Genomic DNA, 18,320 nt, shown 5'->3' on the forward strand with positions numbered 1-18,320 from the left:
GGCATCCCTTAAATCAAGAAAAGGAGTGTCTTCTTTCCAGATTTGTATTATCATGTGATGCACATTCTGTGTTTCTTCCTTCCATCTTTTAAAAGCACTTGTCACATTGATGATCAACGCTGTTTTTAGTAATGAAACATTTGTATGCATGGTATTTGTTTTTTGTGGACTCTCAAATTACCTAATATGAGACCTGGAAAATACATTCAGTTATACATTGTCTCCCGCACCCTACCCTTTCTAGGTTTCTGCAGATTGACACCTCATCCACGTTCACCAGGAACTTGGACAATATATTTTGAAGGTGCAGATTATGAAAGTCATCTGTTGCAAGATAATGCTGACCTGGCAAGTACTTATCTTCTGGACATTATGGTAGAGGACATAAACTGCAGTTTAACCATATGCAGTTTGTTATTTAGGGTGGCACTAGAGAGTTAAAATGCAGATTTGGATATACTATATTTTTCCTTCGGCATAGCATATATTAGTGCTTTACTTAAGCTATTCAAAGTGCTTCATTTTGCAACATAGAAGTAAGTTGTGAGCAGAATTACCTGTAAGTGTATTAAAGTACCCAGAATGAATTCTTACTGCTGTGCTCAGTATCGTGGAATGCAGAGTTTAATCTGTGCTTTGTTTCTGTAGACTCATCCGTTAAGGAAGGAACCTGAAATAATCACTGTGACACTAAAGAAACAAAATGGAATGGGTCTGAGCATTGTGGCTGCTAAGGTATGAATATATAAATATACTAGAAAGCTCTGTCCTCCTGCTTGCTCCACTCACCCCCCCCCCACAAGGCACATTACTTGCTGAATTGTCTGCCCTATCAATATGTTTGTAGCCCTTTTTTTACCTTCACCCCCCATGCACATGCCTTCTCTCTGTAACCCTTCTCGCACACAGACCACCCTCATCTTCCTCCACACGTTGCACCCCTTCAATTTTGAAGTCGCTATTTCCTCCTGTTTTGCAGCCCCTTTCGTGCCCTCACTTTCATATTCACTCCTATTTTCGTACCTCCTCCTCCTCCTACTTCTGCAGATAAATGCTACTGTACCTTTAAGAATAGAATTTTGAAGACTGCCAGATGGTTAAGTGATGGATGTTGTACATCTATGGTGTTTGCTTGTTAATAAAATACTTGTACAGTACTAAATTACTGCATTGAATCTGTACATACATGGTACCAGGAGTGAGTAATATTTGTGGGCTCCTTTATCTCATACACGAGGTAGCTGAGGAATGAAAGAGGGAGACAACAATGGAGAGACGTAAGGGGGGAAAGTGGCGATTTAAAGCAAGCCTTGAGTACTGTAAGAAGGGAGTTGAGAAAGGCTTTGTTGTGTTAGTTTTTTAATGTTGACCTCTGTGTTGTACCCATTTCCATTATTTCTCCTTGTTTTTTCCCCAATCCTTAGTGTTCCTCCCTTCAGATATCCCCCATTGTCTTAAACCATCCCTTTCCCCCTCCCAGTGTCCCTCTCTTCTCATTTTGATTTTGTCCACGATAGCCATAAAGTGAGTAACTGAATTGCATCTCATCCTATTGACTGAGGTGTGGGGAGTGAACAGGCAGCAGAGAGGCTCACCCTGATGACTTTTCATTCTAATGTGAATTATTGTGCCACCAGTTTCCAACCACCAGATGGTGCACTGTACCAGTATTGTAAAGCTGCCACATATTTAACAAATGTAAAGAGCTAGTTGGTAGGTGGCAGTGTTCTAAAAGAGCATTTATATTTCAGGGAAGAAATTTTACGATCTGTACTGTTGAATTTATTAATGATCTTGCATCATTTAATCCAGAAGCAAGTCATTCACTTTTGTGTTCTGCTATTAAGATACACATGAACAGCTTGCTATGTCAGCACTGACCACTGTCATAAGTGACATTGCCGAATTTGAAAGAGTCTCTGGCAGGAATACATGTGTAGTAGCCTTCCCCACCCCCTTCTGCAGTCATAATTCATCTTAACAAAAAATAACCCTATTCAAGCTAGGTGGTTGCAAGAGGGAAATAACAATTTTTAATGGGACTAATCTGCAACCTCAGTGGTGGTCTTTTAAAGTCTCTTTAAATGTATAGCATTTTTGACTATTAAGGACATGGTGCTTCTTGTTTCCAAAGTATTGTATCTTTGCTTGGTTCCAGAAGGGAAGAAAGAACTGGCTCTTTTACACTCTCAAGTGTAAAAGAATGAGAGTGATCTTCTAGCTTTATTATTAATCGTATTTTAGAAGATGTGCAAATACCTGCAATTTTTAGTTGGTGACTAATTCAGACTATTCTTATGCACCTTTAGTGATATTTTTGCTGATTGATTCATTTTTACTTAGGACATGGTAGTTGCCCCAGAGTATGAATGTGGGCAGGGCTGTTTCTGGCAGGTGAAACACACAGGGCAAATTTGCACACTAGGAATCTCTAGAGGGGAGACCTTCAACTTTTTAAGGGCTCTGGACAGATTTAGATTTTTGAGCGAGTGCTGTGGACATCACACCCTCTGGCTGCTTCTTTTCTACCTTCCCTGAATCAGGAAATCACACAATCGATCTCCGGAGAGAGAGTACATGCACACACTTCACTTTTTCAATGAATCTCTGTAAAAGTCATATTCAGTAGAAAAACACTTAGAGCAGAAAGAGGAAGTGAGAAAATACACAATTTTTCTAACTTTCTCCTTTGGCTCTGTATACTTTTCAAGGGAGAAAAAGAAAACCTACCTCATGGTGAAAGGGTTGCTGAATGGGAGGAAGGCCTCAGAGGCTTGGTGAGCCCTAGGGGAAGACCTCAAGGGCACCACTGTGCCCATGGTCACAATTCTGGCAACCTCCACTCAAGCGTTCCCTCTGGATGGTCATGGTTGCTACCACTGCCACTCCCATGCCTCTTCCTCACCTCAACTCCCAAATTGCTTTGCCATTTTAACACAGCATCAGTGCTGGTGCACTTTCCTCCCCTTTATCTGAAGAAAGGGTTGCTTCCTCAGAAGCTAAGCAATCAGGGTAAGGTGGTCCAGGAAAGGGACTGTGTTGGTCATGTGTGTGGCCTCCCAAAGGATTGAGTTCCAGAGCAATTTGCTAGGTACGGTCCTGAATTTCTATGCATGTCCAAACTACACTCAAAAATTATCCCAGCCGGAATGCGTTCTTAAGCCTGCTTCCACATAAAGGTTGCATTCTCTGGATCCAGGCAAATAGAAAAGTTCTGGTCATCTCATCTGCAATGGAGAAAGCAAGAGCCCCAAATTTAGACTTTTAAACTTATGTATGAGTTTCAGCCTCAACATTATTAATGTTCTTCATTTTTCTGAGGTGATAAAATCTTATATTGTTGCTGTTAACATCCTTATGGTGTTGTGAAATAACCAGTTGTCTTATCAGTGGTAGTCTGGCCTCTTGACTAGAGTGCTGGCTTGACAGATCCCTGGAGCCATGTCCCAGAATTAGTTCTAGGAACAGGCCGAGGTAAATCAGTATAAATTAGTTTCAAGAGGGATTTAGTGATTCCCTAGGAACTTCAAATTATCTGATAGGCATGGTTCCAGAGGGCAAACAGAAACCATTCACCTATTGCCAAGAGATTGGGACTTCCAGTTCAAATCTTGTCTGTGTTTTCCAGGAGGTGTAGTAATAATCCTTCTAGCTGTTAGCATGTAGTTAGGAACATGAGCTGTTCTCTGTGATAGTACCAGTGAGCATAGCCACACTGGCTTGAAAAGGCAATAGCCACATTTCCAGTACCGCATTAGGAACAGAATAAATTGCCTACCATTAATGTAATGGTTTCCAGTAGTGGTCTTGCTGATGCTTCATTTCTGTTGCAAGACTTTTCTATAGCAGGAGTACTTTTTTGGTGGTAGTGGCTGGATTGTTTGGGGGTCAGGGGGGCAGTAATACTAAGAGACTAAGGGCAGAATTTAGTGCTTTAAGCCTGAAAGATGTTTCGATGTTAAATGCTGCCTGACTTCCAACCACACTGTGGTTACATTTTATGAAATCCAGATGATTTGGAAGCAGTGTGTGCATGCAGTTTACTTTAAAAATATATCACGGGGTGGGTTGGGGAGTGAGGGGAGGGGTTAGCATACGACTTCTTCCCATCTGTGGGCCAGCACTTACTTCCTGTTTAATTTGGATTTTCTGTATCTTACTGAAAAGGCCGCCTTGATTTTTCTAGGCAGTGCCTATAGTTTAATAAAGCTCTTGATGATAAACTAAAGGCAGAGTAGCATAACTGATTGTGCAAAGAGTTGGAATATTGTATTGGTTGTAACTAGTGTTGATAAATGCTATGCTATATCAGTGTCCAGTTCAGTGCTGTCTTGCTGGGTGTTTTGGAAAATCTGGCAGACTGATGTTTGGGTTGTAGTCGAAGGCTGAGAAAGGATTGAAGAGTTGTATTTCTGGAGTTAAAATGTGGTTTTCTGTCGTTGGAAGAACAGAATCCTCGGTAAGTCTGTTCAAAAAGTGCTTTTCTATAAATGTTTAAAGTTGTCGGTGACTACTTCATTTGGCACTACTTGTTGTTGCATGCAGCTAAGTGATGTTCTTTTTAAAAGTTAGCACAATAATTTTTTTACCTTAAGCCAGTTCCTTTTCTGTGCTTTTTAAATGACAAACATAGTGAGAGGTTTTAATCTACTGTAGTCTGCCAAGTGAACAATTGCTTCATTTACTATTGAAAGATTATGAATAATGTAAGATATGCGCTTTTCCTTCTATCTATAATCCAGAAATATCTTTATAAATCTTGTGATTTCACGTGTGAAGAATGTTAAAACATATTAAAATTGACATTCTAAACACTAAGTAAGAATAAAATTAACTGACTTCAATATATTTAATTCTGTAGAGGTTCTTTTAGCTAATTTACATGCCATTTCAATTGCTGTAAGTATTGATATTGAACTACTTGACAGCATAGTTGACCTAAACACAATCATAGTTGAAACGCACATTTTTCTCTCAGTGTCAGTCACCACTCTTCACAAGGAAAAGTCAAAACATTCGCTATAAAGCAGTGTTTTGTTTTCATGCCTGTACTTTGATATTGGAAAGGAAAACTCAATAACTCTTTCAAGTAATGATGGAGAAAATATCTATTATCAATGACAATAGTAGAAATAAAATCATTGCCCTAGGAAAGTGCAATACAGCATTAAACCACTGATTTATGTAAAAATTGATTTTTCAACAAACAGCTTTCATCTAACCTTTAATGTATTGTTGATGTTCACAGTCTAACAGTTCTGCATACTTACAAGCAATCCTATGTATGTTTACTTAAAAGTAATATGTTAAAGTAATGATAGTAATGTAATGTAATGATAGCTGCATTTTGGATTGCAGCCTCAAGCACCTAATTCTTTTATGAATTATAACTAATATAGCTACCGTTATTCTGGATTCCGAAGCTTATGTTAAGATGGGATAAAAGAAGAACCAAGCTTGAGTTGGAAGGGACCCTGAGGATCATCTAGTCCACCCCCCTGCAGGAATATGCAGCTGTCCCATATGGGGAGCAAACCTGCAGCCTTGGTGTTATCAGCACCATGCTCTCACCAACTCCAGCTTCCACTACTTCAAATTTTCAAATAAGATTAGTGGCTGATATTGTCACATCCTACTGTTTAGCAGTTTCTTGAAGAAGAATGTATAGAAAGGATGGGAAAAGCTTTATATCATTCCCACTTTCTGTTCTGCTATGTCTCAGAAACAAACTTTTATGAGAGCCACTATAGCCCAAATGGGAAAAGTAAATGGCCTGATTACAGTGTGAATTGAGTGCTTTTGATCCAGAGATCTATGAGCAACGTTACACTCACAGAACACTCCATCTCGAATAAGGAGAATAGAAGAGAGGTGGTTTTCCCCAGTTGCCCTTTCCCTCACTGACTCTGAACATTTGTTCTGGAGGATAGCAGTGAGACAGGGAATTTGCAAAAAATCACAAACCACTTCCATGAGTGGGAGCCTCCACTGAATTGCAACTCCTTTCCATGAATGGAAGGATTTGTAACATTTACAGGACATCAGGCTACTCTTCTCTGACACTTGAGAGGTCACTCAGAGTTCTATTTTCCACATGGAGATTTAAAGAATGGACAAAACATACAAGTGCCCCTCTGACAGTTAGATGCACAGTCCTTTCTACCTTCTATGTAGACAAAAGTTATGCAGCAAATTGAGCATGCATATATAGAGGGGGAAGGTTCCTAGCTAGAGAAAGTCAATAGTCCAGTGGTTGAGCACATGCTTTGCATGCAAATAATCCCACATTCAATCCCCAGCATTTCTAGGTAGGGCTGTGATGGAGTCTGCCTGAGGTTCCGCTGACAGTTGGGTGTCTACAGTATTGTGCTAAAGAGACCAGTGGTCTGACTTATACATATAGTACATATGGAACTATATGTATATGTATGCCCATACTTATACCACATGTATACATGTATGTATAGAAGTAAATTTGTTACAGATGAGTTCTCTTGCTTTTGAATCTATTTTAATACTTACAAAGTATAAAAAGTGTTCTAAGTGTTGTATAGATATTAAAGATAAGATTGGTATATTGAGGGTTGGGCACTACTACTACTACTAATAATAAATATAAATTTATTTTTTATACCCTGCCCATCTGGCTGGGTTTCCCCAGCCACTCTGGGTGGTTCCCAACCGACTGTTAAAAACACAATACAGCATTAAACATTAAAAACTTCCCTAAACAGGGCCGCCTTCAGATGTCTTTTAAAAGTAAGATAGTTGCTTATTTCCTTGACATCTGATGGGAGGGCGCTCCACAGGGCAGGCGCCACTACTGAGAAGGCCCTTTGCCTGGTTCCCTGTAACTTCACTTTTTGCAGTGAGGGAACCTTCATAACATATATTTTATGGAAATCACCTGTGGCTAAAGTCTGTTTAGATAAGCAGACACACATCTACTTGCCTGCCCTATCATCAACTCACATTATGTCTTCTGGAAGAAGGGCAGCATTGGTGTCCTGTCATGATTTTACAACTTCAAAGAATTAGGTTTGACCAAGAATGCTATGCAAGATGCAACTAGCTCAAATCAAGGCACTTTTTACCTCACCTTCCGCAACTTCTTCCTTCTGCTTCACATTTCTTAACAAAGCCTTTGCTTCTGCCACACTTGTTGCGGTTTATGTAATCAAAGGTTCTGTTAAGGAATTTGAAGCAAAAGGAAGAAGATGTGGAAAGTTGGGATTAATACTTGTTGCAAATGTACCATTCACAGAAGTATATTCAGCTTTAGAAGCCATTGAACAATACACATGCTATGCAACTCACATAAATTCAGCAGGGCTTCTTTTTAAGAAATTGCAGGCTAACAAAATAACCAGGGATATAGTGTGATGTAGCTGTTGAAGAGTCTGAATTAAGAGTTGGCAGTACTTGTTCACCTCACAGTTCAACTATGAACTTGCATTGTCTTGCCCTGGACCACCTAATATCTTCCCCTCAGTTCCTCTGACTACCAGCCAATCAGTAATATAAGTATTGTGATACTGGCTGCCCTTACAGGGATGGTCGGAGATGTCAGTGAGATATTTATATCAAATAGTTTTATATTTTAGTTATCAGTGGGTAAACTGTTAAGCAAAACTGCAATATCATCACACTCCTATATTTCTATTTGTATAGTAAAACAAAATGTAAAGAATGTCACCACACAGCCCTGGTTAGAGGATTTGTAGTTTTGTGTCCCAATCCTGAATGTTCATTAATTCGGGATGGGATAGGGGAGCAAATATGAAGTGGTGGTCTAAAGCAACAGAAGTTTGAGTTAAGCAAGGTAGGAGGGAGGTGACAGGAAAATGGGGTATTTAATCAAGCAAACACTCATATGTGTGCAATATCAATCAACTGAACTTAACATTCTCCAGCTGACAGGCTTAAGATTCTGTTCATCTTAAAGATACAGTAACATACATTATCAAGGAGGAGGGGGAAATGCAAAGGGGGCTTTTAACTAGGAGAAGGCATGGAAATGGGATGATCTATGTGCAAAGGAGAGTTGAAATAAGGAGGAAGAGGGAGATAGGAAAAAGAAGATGAAGGTGAAAATGGGAATGCAGAGAGCTGCGAAAAGAGGACTAAGAGGTGTGGGAATGCAGGTGAAGATGAAAGCATTTGCATGAAAGGTCTGTGGAATAGGAGGGGATGATGGCTTCATAATGGGGTGGGAAGCGAAAAGGCTGCTTAGTAGTTGCAATGTGTGGAAAGAGGAAGATGCAGGTTAGCAGGATGTGCAGTGGTGTTGCACGAATGGAGGGGGAAGAGGAGGAGGCATGGATCTGGGAGTGAAGATGAAAATGGTTGCAAAGCAGAACAGAAGAGAGTGTGGCTGGGAAGGTGAAAAGCAAGCTTAGTAGTTGCATGGGGTGGGAAGGGATTAATGCGGGGAGAATGGCAAGATTTGCTGCTTGTCAGAAAAAGCAACCTTTATTGTGCATTTGTAATAAGAATTGCTTTATCTCTTTCTAGGGCGCTGGTCAAGATAAACTTGGAATCTATGTCAAGTCTGTGGTCAAAGGTGGTGCTGCAGATGTGGTTAGTAGTACCGTTAATTATTAAATTACTAAAATTTCAGTGATTAATTTTGAATAGTTATAAACTACATAGGTTAGCTTGGCTAATCTCCTAATGTATAATGTACCTTTGTCTTATGAAACATTTAACCAGGATGGCCGACTGGCTGCAGGGGATCAGTTACTTAGTGTGGATGGACGCAGTTTGGTTGGACTATCCCAAGAGAGGCAAGTCATGCTTTCATGTGTTTGTAGAAGAGTGGTGTGGTTATAAATCACATAGGTCTTTTCCTCTCATCTTTTACACCCCTTGATTTGATTGACATATATTCCATTCTCAACCTCCTCCGTCTTTAATCACTGGTCATGCCATAGATGTTGAGACACATTTGCTCACCCAGACATGTGTAGTGTAGTGCTGTGACTTGCAATGGCTCTGGATTTTTTGAATTGTAGGAGGCATTTGGTTTGTCATGAGAAAAGTGACTGCGCTTTTCACCTCTATGCTATCTGGTCTGCCAGACTGTTTCACAGACTTGTAACGCTTCTATTAGAGCCATACGGGGGAAATTGAGCCCTTTTGCCACAGTTGCAGAAGTGGGATTGCACAGATTGGCAACCCAGCCAATCAAAACAACAACAACACTAGTGTACCCTTTTCTGCTGCAGTACCACTGATAGTAGCTCAGAGTGCCTCATCAAAGAAAATTCTGATTCCCAAAGTCTGTGATTAAATCCTGTATTTGATTTAAAGCTTGCAGTCCTTGCAGTTTTAAAGACAGTCATTTGTGCCATTTCTACTTTAGAAAATAAACTGGCAATTTTTTGTGTGGTGTGTGTGTGTTTTTTTTTACTTAGAGAAAGTTTGGATGACTTGTTTAGCGTGCAAGACATTAGATGAAATTTTATTCTACTCATGGTTCATAAAAAGGCCCTTATTCCAAATATTACTATTTTAAACAAATTAGTTTTATCTTTTATCTGGAAAACTTATATTTTGTGTACTTTCTCTTTGATCTTTAGTACTATCTTGCTACTGTCAATTGTAGTATTTTTAAATTAATTTTATTTAATTCTTACCTCAGGGCAGCAGAGCTGATGACAAGAACAGGATCAGTAGTGACGCTAGAAGTAGCAAAACAAGGAGCAATTTATCATGGTTTAGCAACTTTGCTTAACCAGCCGTCTCCAATGATGCAAAGAGGTAAACAACTTGAAATATTTTTGTCCGCATACATTTTTGGGTGAAAACCAATCTTAAATCTCCGTGCTTTCTTGAAATTGTGTTTGAATAAACATAGTACAGCCTAATTCACTCATTATTCTTTCTCTGAAGGAGAGGCTTATAAAATCCTTAAAGTCTAGTACAATGCAGTCCTGTGGATGTCCACTCAGAAAGTCTCACTAATGGGGCTTACTAGTTGGACAAATTTGCATAGGACTGCAGTGTTAAGTGTGTTGAGGGTTGTTCCCCAAAAGTAATGAGAACACAGACTATTTCGTAATCTGTTTCCTTCTGTGTTAAATGATAATGACCTGTTGAAAGGACAAAACAGTCAAGATTGTCAAGTGTTTTGAAGATTAGATTAAAACATTTTCTATGGGTTGGTACTGTTTGGCAAACATATATTGAGCCTGACCTCTGATCCATCTGGCCTAGTACTGCCTGCTCTGACTGGCAGCAACTCTGCAGATACCCGCTGCATAATATCCTATTAGCTGGAGATGCTGGGGTTGAACATAGAACACCATACATGCAACACCTGAGCTTTTGTGCTGACTATGTGCTTCCCCAACCTGGATAGGAGTGAGAATACTGCATTTCATTTCTTTTGGCCCAGTAAATACAGATTGTGTGGCAGCCCTGTTCATTTGTTAATTTAACTGGCTTGGAAGGAGCTGTAATTCAAGTGATTCCTGATTCATCTCTCATTCAGAGGCCCCGGGCAAGCCACTTTCATTTCGCGTGAGATACTACCACCTCAGCATTAATTCACCTTAAGAAGGAAGCAGGAGGTGCTTCATAGTTTAGCCTCTGTCTGAGCTTGTCTTCAAAGAACCTTCCTCCTAGTAAATAGAGAGTGTCCAGTGACTAAAGCCCCATTTGACCAGCACACAGCAGGCAAATTCACAGTTAAGTCCAAATTCTCAATTCACTTCCCTTCACCCAATTTCATTCATCTGGGATTAGGGGCATGACTTCGAGATCACATACCAGGTTCTGGCAGCTTTGAATCCAAGCAGTAATCATATGAGAAGTTAAGCAATGATTGTTCTCATACAACTTCTCTCTCTTTCTGGAGTTTCAGACCGCCGTGGCTCAGGTAAACCCCGACCAAAGAGTGAAGGATTTGAGCTATATAACAACTCCGCTCAGAATGGATCCCCTGAGAGCCCCCAGTTGCCTTGGACAGAATATAATGAACCAAAGAAATTGCCAGGGGATGACAGACTGATGAAAAACCGAGCTGATCACCGATCTAGTCCCAATGTAGCAAGTAAGCAGGAAATGGTTTAAAGATGTTTATATGGGCCATGTTTCTGTAGAGGACTGAAATGCTCTGAAAATGAATGGAATAAAAATTTGATAGTTAGCTACAGGGGCTAAATTCTAAAGAAGGTAGGCCTCCACAGATGTTATGAAACACCCAACGCATTACATCAGATTGTGAGTCCTCACAGGCCATCATTCAGCTTGTAAGTGCCTGGGACAAGAGGTGAGCCAAAGAAGAAGAAACCAGAGGCTTTCAGGAACCTGCTGTAGTGGGTATATGTATATGTAAAATTATGTACAGTGGTACCTCAGGTTACAAACGCTTTGGGTTACAGACGCTTCAGGTTACAGACTCCGCTAACCCAGAAATAGTACCTCGGATTAAGGACTTTACTTCAGGATGAGAACAGAAATCGGGCAGCGGCAGCACGGCAGCAGCGGGAGGCCCCATTAACTAAAGTGGTACCTCAGGTTAAGAACAGTTTCAGGTTAAGAACGGACCTCCTGAACGAATTAAGTTCTTAACCCGAGGTACCACTGTACTGAGACCCCTAAGTACATGCATACATCATTTGATTTGTATGCTGCCTTTCCATAGTTAAAACTATGCTCAAGGCAGCTTACAACATGAAGAAATATACATAATATAACAAAAATACAGTAGTCATAAATATGTACAGTAGGCTAGTTATTCCACCCTTGAATAGCTAGCTGTGAAACAAATTATATATACTTTTTTTCTTACATTATTTAAGAGGAGCAAACAAGTTTATCAGCCTTGTTATTTCTCTTAGTTTGAATTAGTTCTCTTGTGTAGGCAACAAAGGTGGTTTAATTTTTTTTCCCCCTCAACAGACCAGCCTCCAAGTCCTGGGACCAAGAATGCATATGCAGCTGGAACCACTAACAAGATAACATCAGTCTCTACGGGAAATCTTTGCACAGAGGTTAGAAGTAGCAAGCAAAAAAACATTTACCATATATATATATATATATATATATATATATATATATATATATATATCTCAGTGTGGTGTGTTTTAATAGGTACAAAAGTGTAAATGATCTTTCTATATTTATACAGGAACAGATACTACCATCCAGACCTGAAGCATATCCTATCCCAACACAAACTTACACCAGAGAATATTTCACATTCCCAGCCTCCAAATCCCAGGATCGAATGGGTCCTGCTCAGAATCAGTGGTCGAGTTATGAAGAGAAACCCCAAATTCCACCTGAAAGTAATCATTATATCAGTGTTGCAATGCAGGTTAGAAATTTGCTTTTATCAACTAAGTTAACTGAATGGTTTTGGTGTTGTGGTATGGAATAATAAGATTGGTCCCCTAATATTTAGTACTTGTAAAAATATCTCTGGTTTGTTACAGCTGCTATTTGTTATTTGGTTAGCTTTAAAATTAGAAATTAAAGGTTCACAGTATATTTAAATTGCTAAGAAAAGGTTCCATGCATACTGGCATCTTGTATGAAAACTTGACAATATATATTTATGATGTTTGAAACATAGCAATAATAAATAATATTGGGAACATTACTTTTGCCAAAGGTTTGTGTCTTAAGGGTGACTGTAAATGCAGTTTAGTATTCAAAGACTGCATTAACTATTGTCAAACCATAAAATGCCTGTTTAAGTTGTGTTCGCTTTTAAATACCCAAGTCATTAGCAATCTGCTAGTAGCGTTTTCACAGTGCATCTTACACAAGTTGCTTTGTGTTCAGTGCTTCTGGACTAATAGAGCATAAGAAATGCTTTCATTCCAAACAATGCATTCTTTCTAGGTCATGGTTAAGGTCATTGATAGAGAAGCACCAAATAAGTTGCCTTTGTTCAAAGTTTCTAACTACGATTCTTTTGCATCTGGTCAACTTTGTGCCTAAAATAAATCTTGGAAGGAACACTTAGGGAATTTTGAATTAAAATTAAAATTTATAGATGGTTTCATTGGAGCTTCTAAGGTATGTGGTGCCTTATTATCAAATGGTATTACATGCTGTGCAGTGGTTGTGTTTTCCACTTAATGCTGGAGAACTTCACAGGGATCTAATCAAAATGCAGCATATATCTGTGAAGATGGAATCTTTTACCAGGGATTTAATGATCAGATGTTCTCCTGCCCTATATAACTATGAGAAGGAGTGGGGAAACACAGTAAAGTGAACAGATGGTTCCACTTCCTGTGCTGCTCTTAGGGTTAATTGTGATTATAATAAAAGCTTGTCACAGCAGTTGGAGGCAGGACTAGATAAGTTACTGTGCTTCAGTTCTTCTTGTAAGCTGCTAGCCCTACATCTTCTATGGGAATATGTTTCAGAGCTGGAAGTAGTTTCAGTTTGGCATTGTTGTGAGTTCTGTGTGAGAATGGGTATACAGCCTAAATTAGGTTGCTGTTCTTTCTCCTCCCAAAGTAATTTCGTAATCGTGTATCAAAGCTCACAGACCTCTAGAGCTTGCATAACTTGTTTGGAATGAAAGCCTGTATGCAGTACTTGGAACTGTTGGAACCTGCTGTTTATGAAAGTGTTGATTTTACAGGAAAGTGAGTAAGCATTTCATCATCACTCTAGAATGCTATAAACTGTCATTTAGTAATTTTTTTCTGTATATGAATTCTAACATGTGAAAACTTTTTTTCTTTCTTCAAGCGTGTAACACGTTCTCAGGAGGAACTACGAGATGATAAAGTTTATCAGCCAGAAAGGAATCGACTAGAAGTTGCCATACGAAAAGATGTGGAATACATTGATCGCAAATCAGACAGTGATCCATGGATGAATTCTTCTGTGGATTCTAGCACATCAAGCCAAGAGCATCTAAACCATTCCTCTAAATCTATTCCCCCTGGTTCTTCTTTAACCAAAACTGGACCTGGTCGCTGGAAAACTCCTATTGTTTCTCAACCAGTCTCACTAGTGACTTCCCAGTCCACCAGAACAGACCTCCCTCCCCCTCCCCCTCCTCCACCAGTGCACTATGCAACTGACTTTGATGGGCTGCAAATGGATTTGCCTCTTCCGCCCCCGCCGCCACCCCCAAGCCAGTTGGGGCCACAGTCGTCATCTCAGGTTGCTGCTGCAGAACGCAAAAAGAGAGAAGAACATCAAAGGTGGTATGAAAAAGAGAAAGCCCGTTTAGAGGAAGAGCGAGACAGGAAGCGTCGGGAGCAGGAAAGAAAACTGGGGCAAATGCGTTCTCAGCCACTAATTCCTGCGCAGTCCCTACTTCCTCCAGTTTCAGTTCAGCAGGTGAAACCAGAAAAGCCTTCAACATTGCAGAGACCCCAGGAAACCGTCATTCGAGAATTACAGCCCCAGCAGCAACCCCGAACCATTGAGCGAAGAGATCTGCAGTACATCACCATCAGCAAAGAAGAGTTGTCCTCTACTGATAGTTTATCTCCTGACCCTTGGAAACGAGATGCGAAGGAGAAGCTGGAGAAGCAGCAGCAGATGCACATTGCAGACATGCTGAGCAAAGAGATTCAGGATCTTCAGAATAAGCCAGATAGAACAGCTGAAGAGAATGACCGCCTGCGCAAGCTCATGCTGGAGTGGCAGTTCCAGAAACGACTCCAAGAGTCAAAGCAAAAAGATGATGATGAGGACGATGAAGAAGATGATGATATTGATACTATGCTGATTATGCAGCGACTGGAAGCTGAGAGAAGAGCAAGGGTAAAATGAGAGAATCATTTTAATAAGCTGTTTGTATTCTAAAATGTCTGTTAGCGTAACCCCCCCCACACACACACACCTTAGATATCACCACAGGATAAAGGAGGACTGGACTCTCTAATTGTCCCTGTCTTTCATTGTATATAATGAAGTTTGGTCTAATCTGTTTTGACTTTGTCCAAGTAAGTGGTGTATTATAAGCTACTAACTGGAAAGCTTGAGCTGAAGATAGCTCTATTTCCAGTTCCCTCCCTACCCCCAGCCCCCAAATAGCAAGGGAATGACAGGAAAATTAGACATCCTTTCTAATAAATAGATGTTGATCCCTGCTTTGTTTAAGTCTAGTATATGATTGCATACATATATAGTTGTCCATAAGGGCAAAAAGTGAAGGACTGTCACCTGTATTTTTTTTAAGTAAGCCTAGTTTTAATTCTGCTTAATTTTTGTACATTCATGAAGCCAATGCCACAACATATTTTATGTTCATGTTTCATCTGTCAAAGTGCATAGCATGATTTGGATTTTTAATTCCACAAGAGTGATGACGTGGTTCTTTCATTGGTGAAAACACAAAATTACAGAAACTGATTAAAAACGTACAGAAACTTTTTTCATGCAGCAGCATATAAACTAACTCAAGGATTCTGTACTTGACCATGATGAAAGTTAAAAGTGGTGCAATTCTTTAAAGATTTGTAAATAATTGGTCTATAAATTATGCTGCTTTTGCCACAGTGAAAAGCATTTGCTTTCCAAGGCAACCATTTTATGCATTTTCTCAATGAAAGCATTGCTTTCTTTTTATTTTTCTGTTGTGGCTCACTTTTCTACACTGCAACTTAAATCAGTTTCTTAAAGCTAAGTGTGTCCTTGACAGATTCATTATATGGTATCTTGTGGTTGCTGCCTCTTGTTTTGTCACACAGCTTTTTTAACTACATTAATATATCATTTAAAAACAAAATTCTTTATTTTGGGTTATCTAACACATTAATCTTGTTCTTTTAAAATCTGCATTATAATTCTTTGTTAGGTGGTCATCTCTGTTGCATAACATCTGCTAAATCATTCCTTTCCACTAGGACTGATAAATTTACATTTTGTACGTTTTAGAAATATTATCCCCCATCTCTAATAACCAAATATTTTTAAAATGAGGTAACTAATTGGCTGCTTTTTTTTTGCAATAAAAATTGTATAGCTCTTTATCCACTTATAGATGGACTGTGTGTTCTATCTTAAAGGACACAGTTTACAGAAATAACTTGCTTTTTAAAACTATTTTTTTACTGATTTATTTAGAAATGTTCACCAATTCCACATTAGCTTATCAAACAGTGCTTTTCATTTTTCCTTTTATACAGCTGTAGTAACAAATCAAAGTGCTTTTGGCATAGTGCAAATCTAAATTTATCCTTATTTTCACTGAGCATCTTTCTTTTTCCTTCTCTTATTACCTGCAGCAGACTGCTATGCCAGCAATCTCTGTTCTAGATTTGGTATGTTCTTATTTCTTTCTCTTCAATGCCTTTTTCTTACTGCTTTTTATCCTTTTCTTCTTTTTAATTAATAATGATCCAATATGCATTGGATATTGCTTTCTAAGTGCTTTATGGCAGGGTGTAATGTGTTAAAGGGCTGTAAGCAAGCACACAGCCGTTGCTTGAGGTATGTTCCTAGCTTTTCCCCACTCCTGCCTTTATTCTTTAAAAGTTGTGTTCTGTTTGCATCTTTGAATTGTTTGCAGCTGTGTCCAACCATTTATAGGAATAATATATCTAACATTTTCCAAAAATAACCCTTAGCTTTGATAAACATTATATGTAGCTGGGACTGAATGGCTCCCTTCTTTTTTATTGTTGTTACTCCCTTGTCCCGCAAACCATAGATTTAATTAAATTTATTCTAACCATTTCAATATTCAACTTCTAAACCATTTGTTGTTTCTTTCTCCCATGATGGATAGTTTGGCATTCACATTAATTTCCTAGAAACTTTTGCTTTAGCGCTTTGCTTTTTGGAATGCTACCTTGAAGTAAAAAGTTTGGAACTCATTTATAGTTATTCTAAATATCTATATAAAAATAATTCCTTAGTTGATCAGTAAGGGATATGCTGCTGGTAAGTAGCAATATTGTGTCAGAAGCTAACAGCATTATAATATAGACAAGACTATGCATCTCAGCAGGCTTTCCATGATATATAGCTGTTTTATGAGGCTGAAATGAGGTTCTCTGTACCCTGATCACCTGATCATTTCTTACTTCTGTTTGCCCTGTGATACAGCTTGTGATCTGGCTAGCACATTGTAGTTTCCTTACACCAGCATTTTTTATTTTTAGTTTTCCTCAAACAAAACCAGCGTATAGACGTTAAAATAACTCTCAAGCTATAAAAAAATTTCTGTTTCTGGATTTTTGAAGACAATCTAACCTATGTCACTCCACATATTTAAAGGGAGAGATTTAAGCACCTGTTTCACTGTCTTACTGGAATCCATAGAACTTAAAACTACCTAACATTGGTAGGCTCATGATGATGAATTATATAAAATAGAATTATAGTTAAAAACTTTTGTCTCCCTATCCCATTTAATTTATTTTGAAGCTTCTCTTTAGAGTAACACCACTATGACATTTTGGCATTCACAATTTGAGTCTCTTCAGCAGTGTGGGACATAGTCCAGTAGTTCTCCTTTATTCTTTCATGACATTTTCTGACAGGTTCTTAACTAGATAATATCCACATATCTCTTCAAGGACACTTTCTGAAATCATTTTACTTCTGTAAAATCTTCCCAGTAATGTAAGATGATCTGTTGTGCAGAAATAGGTCCTTCTTGAGTGAATACTTTTGCACTTAACATGCACTTTATTCACATGATTTTTTCCATGTTAAATGACTGCAAATGGTTCCTTCAGTATGGAAATCCTTATGCAATGTCAAGAAGAACCAAAGATATTACTCTAAATAGCTATTCACTTGGGCAGGCTGTCAAGGCCAGATTCTAGTGACATTTTTTAAAACTCAGTAGGCAAAGGGACCTGTGCCTTTTGACTTGCATACCTGGTGGACAAACACATGTAATTCTTGTTTTTAAACAAGTCCCCCCCCCAATTTATACTGTAAAGTACATAGCTGGTTCTTTAGTAGGATTAGTGCCATTTTCAAAAGCTGAGTAGAGCTAGAAGCAAACCTTCCCTCTAACACTTTATGCCTGTTGACCACAGACCAGTTTCTTTTGGGGGGGGGGCGCAATTGAGAGAAAAGAGATAGATTTACCAAAATATTGTACACCTCTACATTTACACTATAAATGTATTTCACTGCTCATTCAGCTAGCTCGTCAGCACTTTAGGAAAGGGGTGGCTAATATGCTGTGCTCCTGATGTTGTTGAATTGCAGCTCCGATCATTTGTACCCATTAGCCACACTGGCCGAGGCTGATGGAGGTGTAATCCAGCAACATCTGGTAGACCATAGTCTAGCAATCCCTGGTTTAAGTTGAGGTGAAATGAGGGGATGAAAAAGTTGAGAGGGAATTTTTTGAATTATTATATATAATAGAT

General features: G+C 39.0%; 1 protein-coding gene across 14 annotated transcripts in view; it reads left to right on the plus strand.

Moving 5' to 3' along the window:
* The window catches only part of AFDN (afadin, adherens junction formation factor), an 88,526-nt gene that overhangs the window by 59,670 nt on the left and 10,536 nt on the right, over positions 1-18,320 (plus strand). For 6 of the 14 annotated variants that reach the window (XM_083496359.1, XM_083496360.1, XM_083496361.1 and 3 more), the window contains 9 exons: positions 245-348; positions 649-735; positions 8,515-8,580; positions 8,713-8,786; positions 9,644-9,762; positions 10,868-11,056; positions 11,908-11,999; positions 12,137-12,325; positions 13,720-14,748. In XM_083496359.1, the coding sequence (XP_083352485.1) occupies positions 245-348; positions 649-735; positions 8,515-8,580; positions 8,713-8,786; positions 9,644-9,762; positions 10,868-11,056; positions 11,908-11,999; positions 12,137-12,325; positions 13,720-14,748 (1,949 nt within the window). Of the gene's footprint in view, positions 1-244; positions 349-648; positions 736-8,514; positions 8,581-8,712; positions 8,787-9,643; positions 9,763-10,861; positions 11,057-11,907; positions 12,000-12,136; positions 12,326-13,719; positions 14,749-16,214; positions 16,251-18,320 lie in introns of all 14 variants that reach the window. The other 8 variants (XM_083496364.1, XM_083496366.1, XM_083496367.1 and 5 more) reach the window with 2 other exon arrangements.

Source organism: Podarcis liolepis (genome assembly GCF_965112155.1).
Source record: "Podarcis liolepis genome assembly, chromosome: 3".
NCBI classification, from domain to species: domain Eukaryota; kingdom Metazoa; phylum Chordata; class Lepidosauria; order Squamata; family Lacertidae; genus Podarcis; species Podarcis liolepis.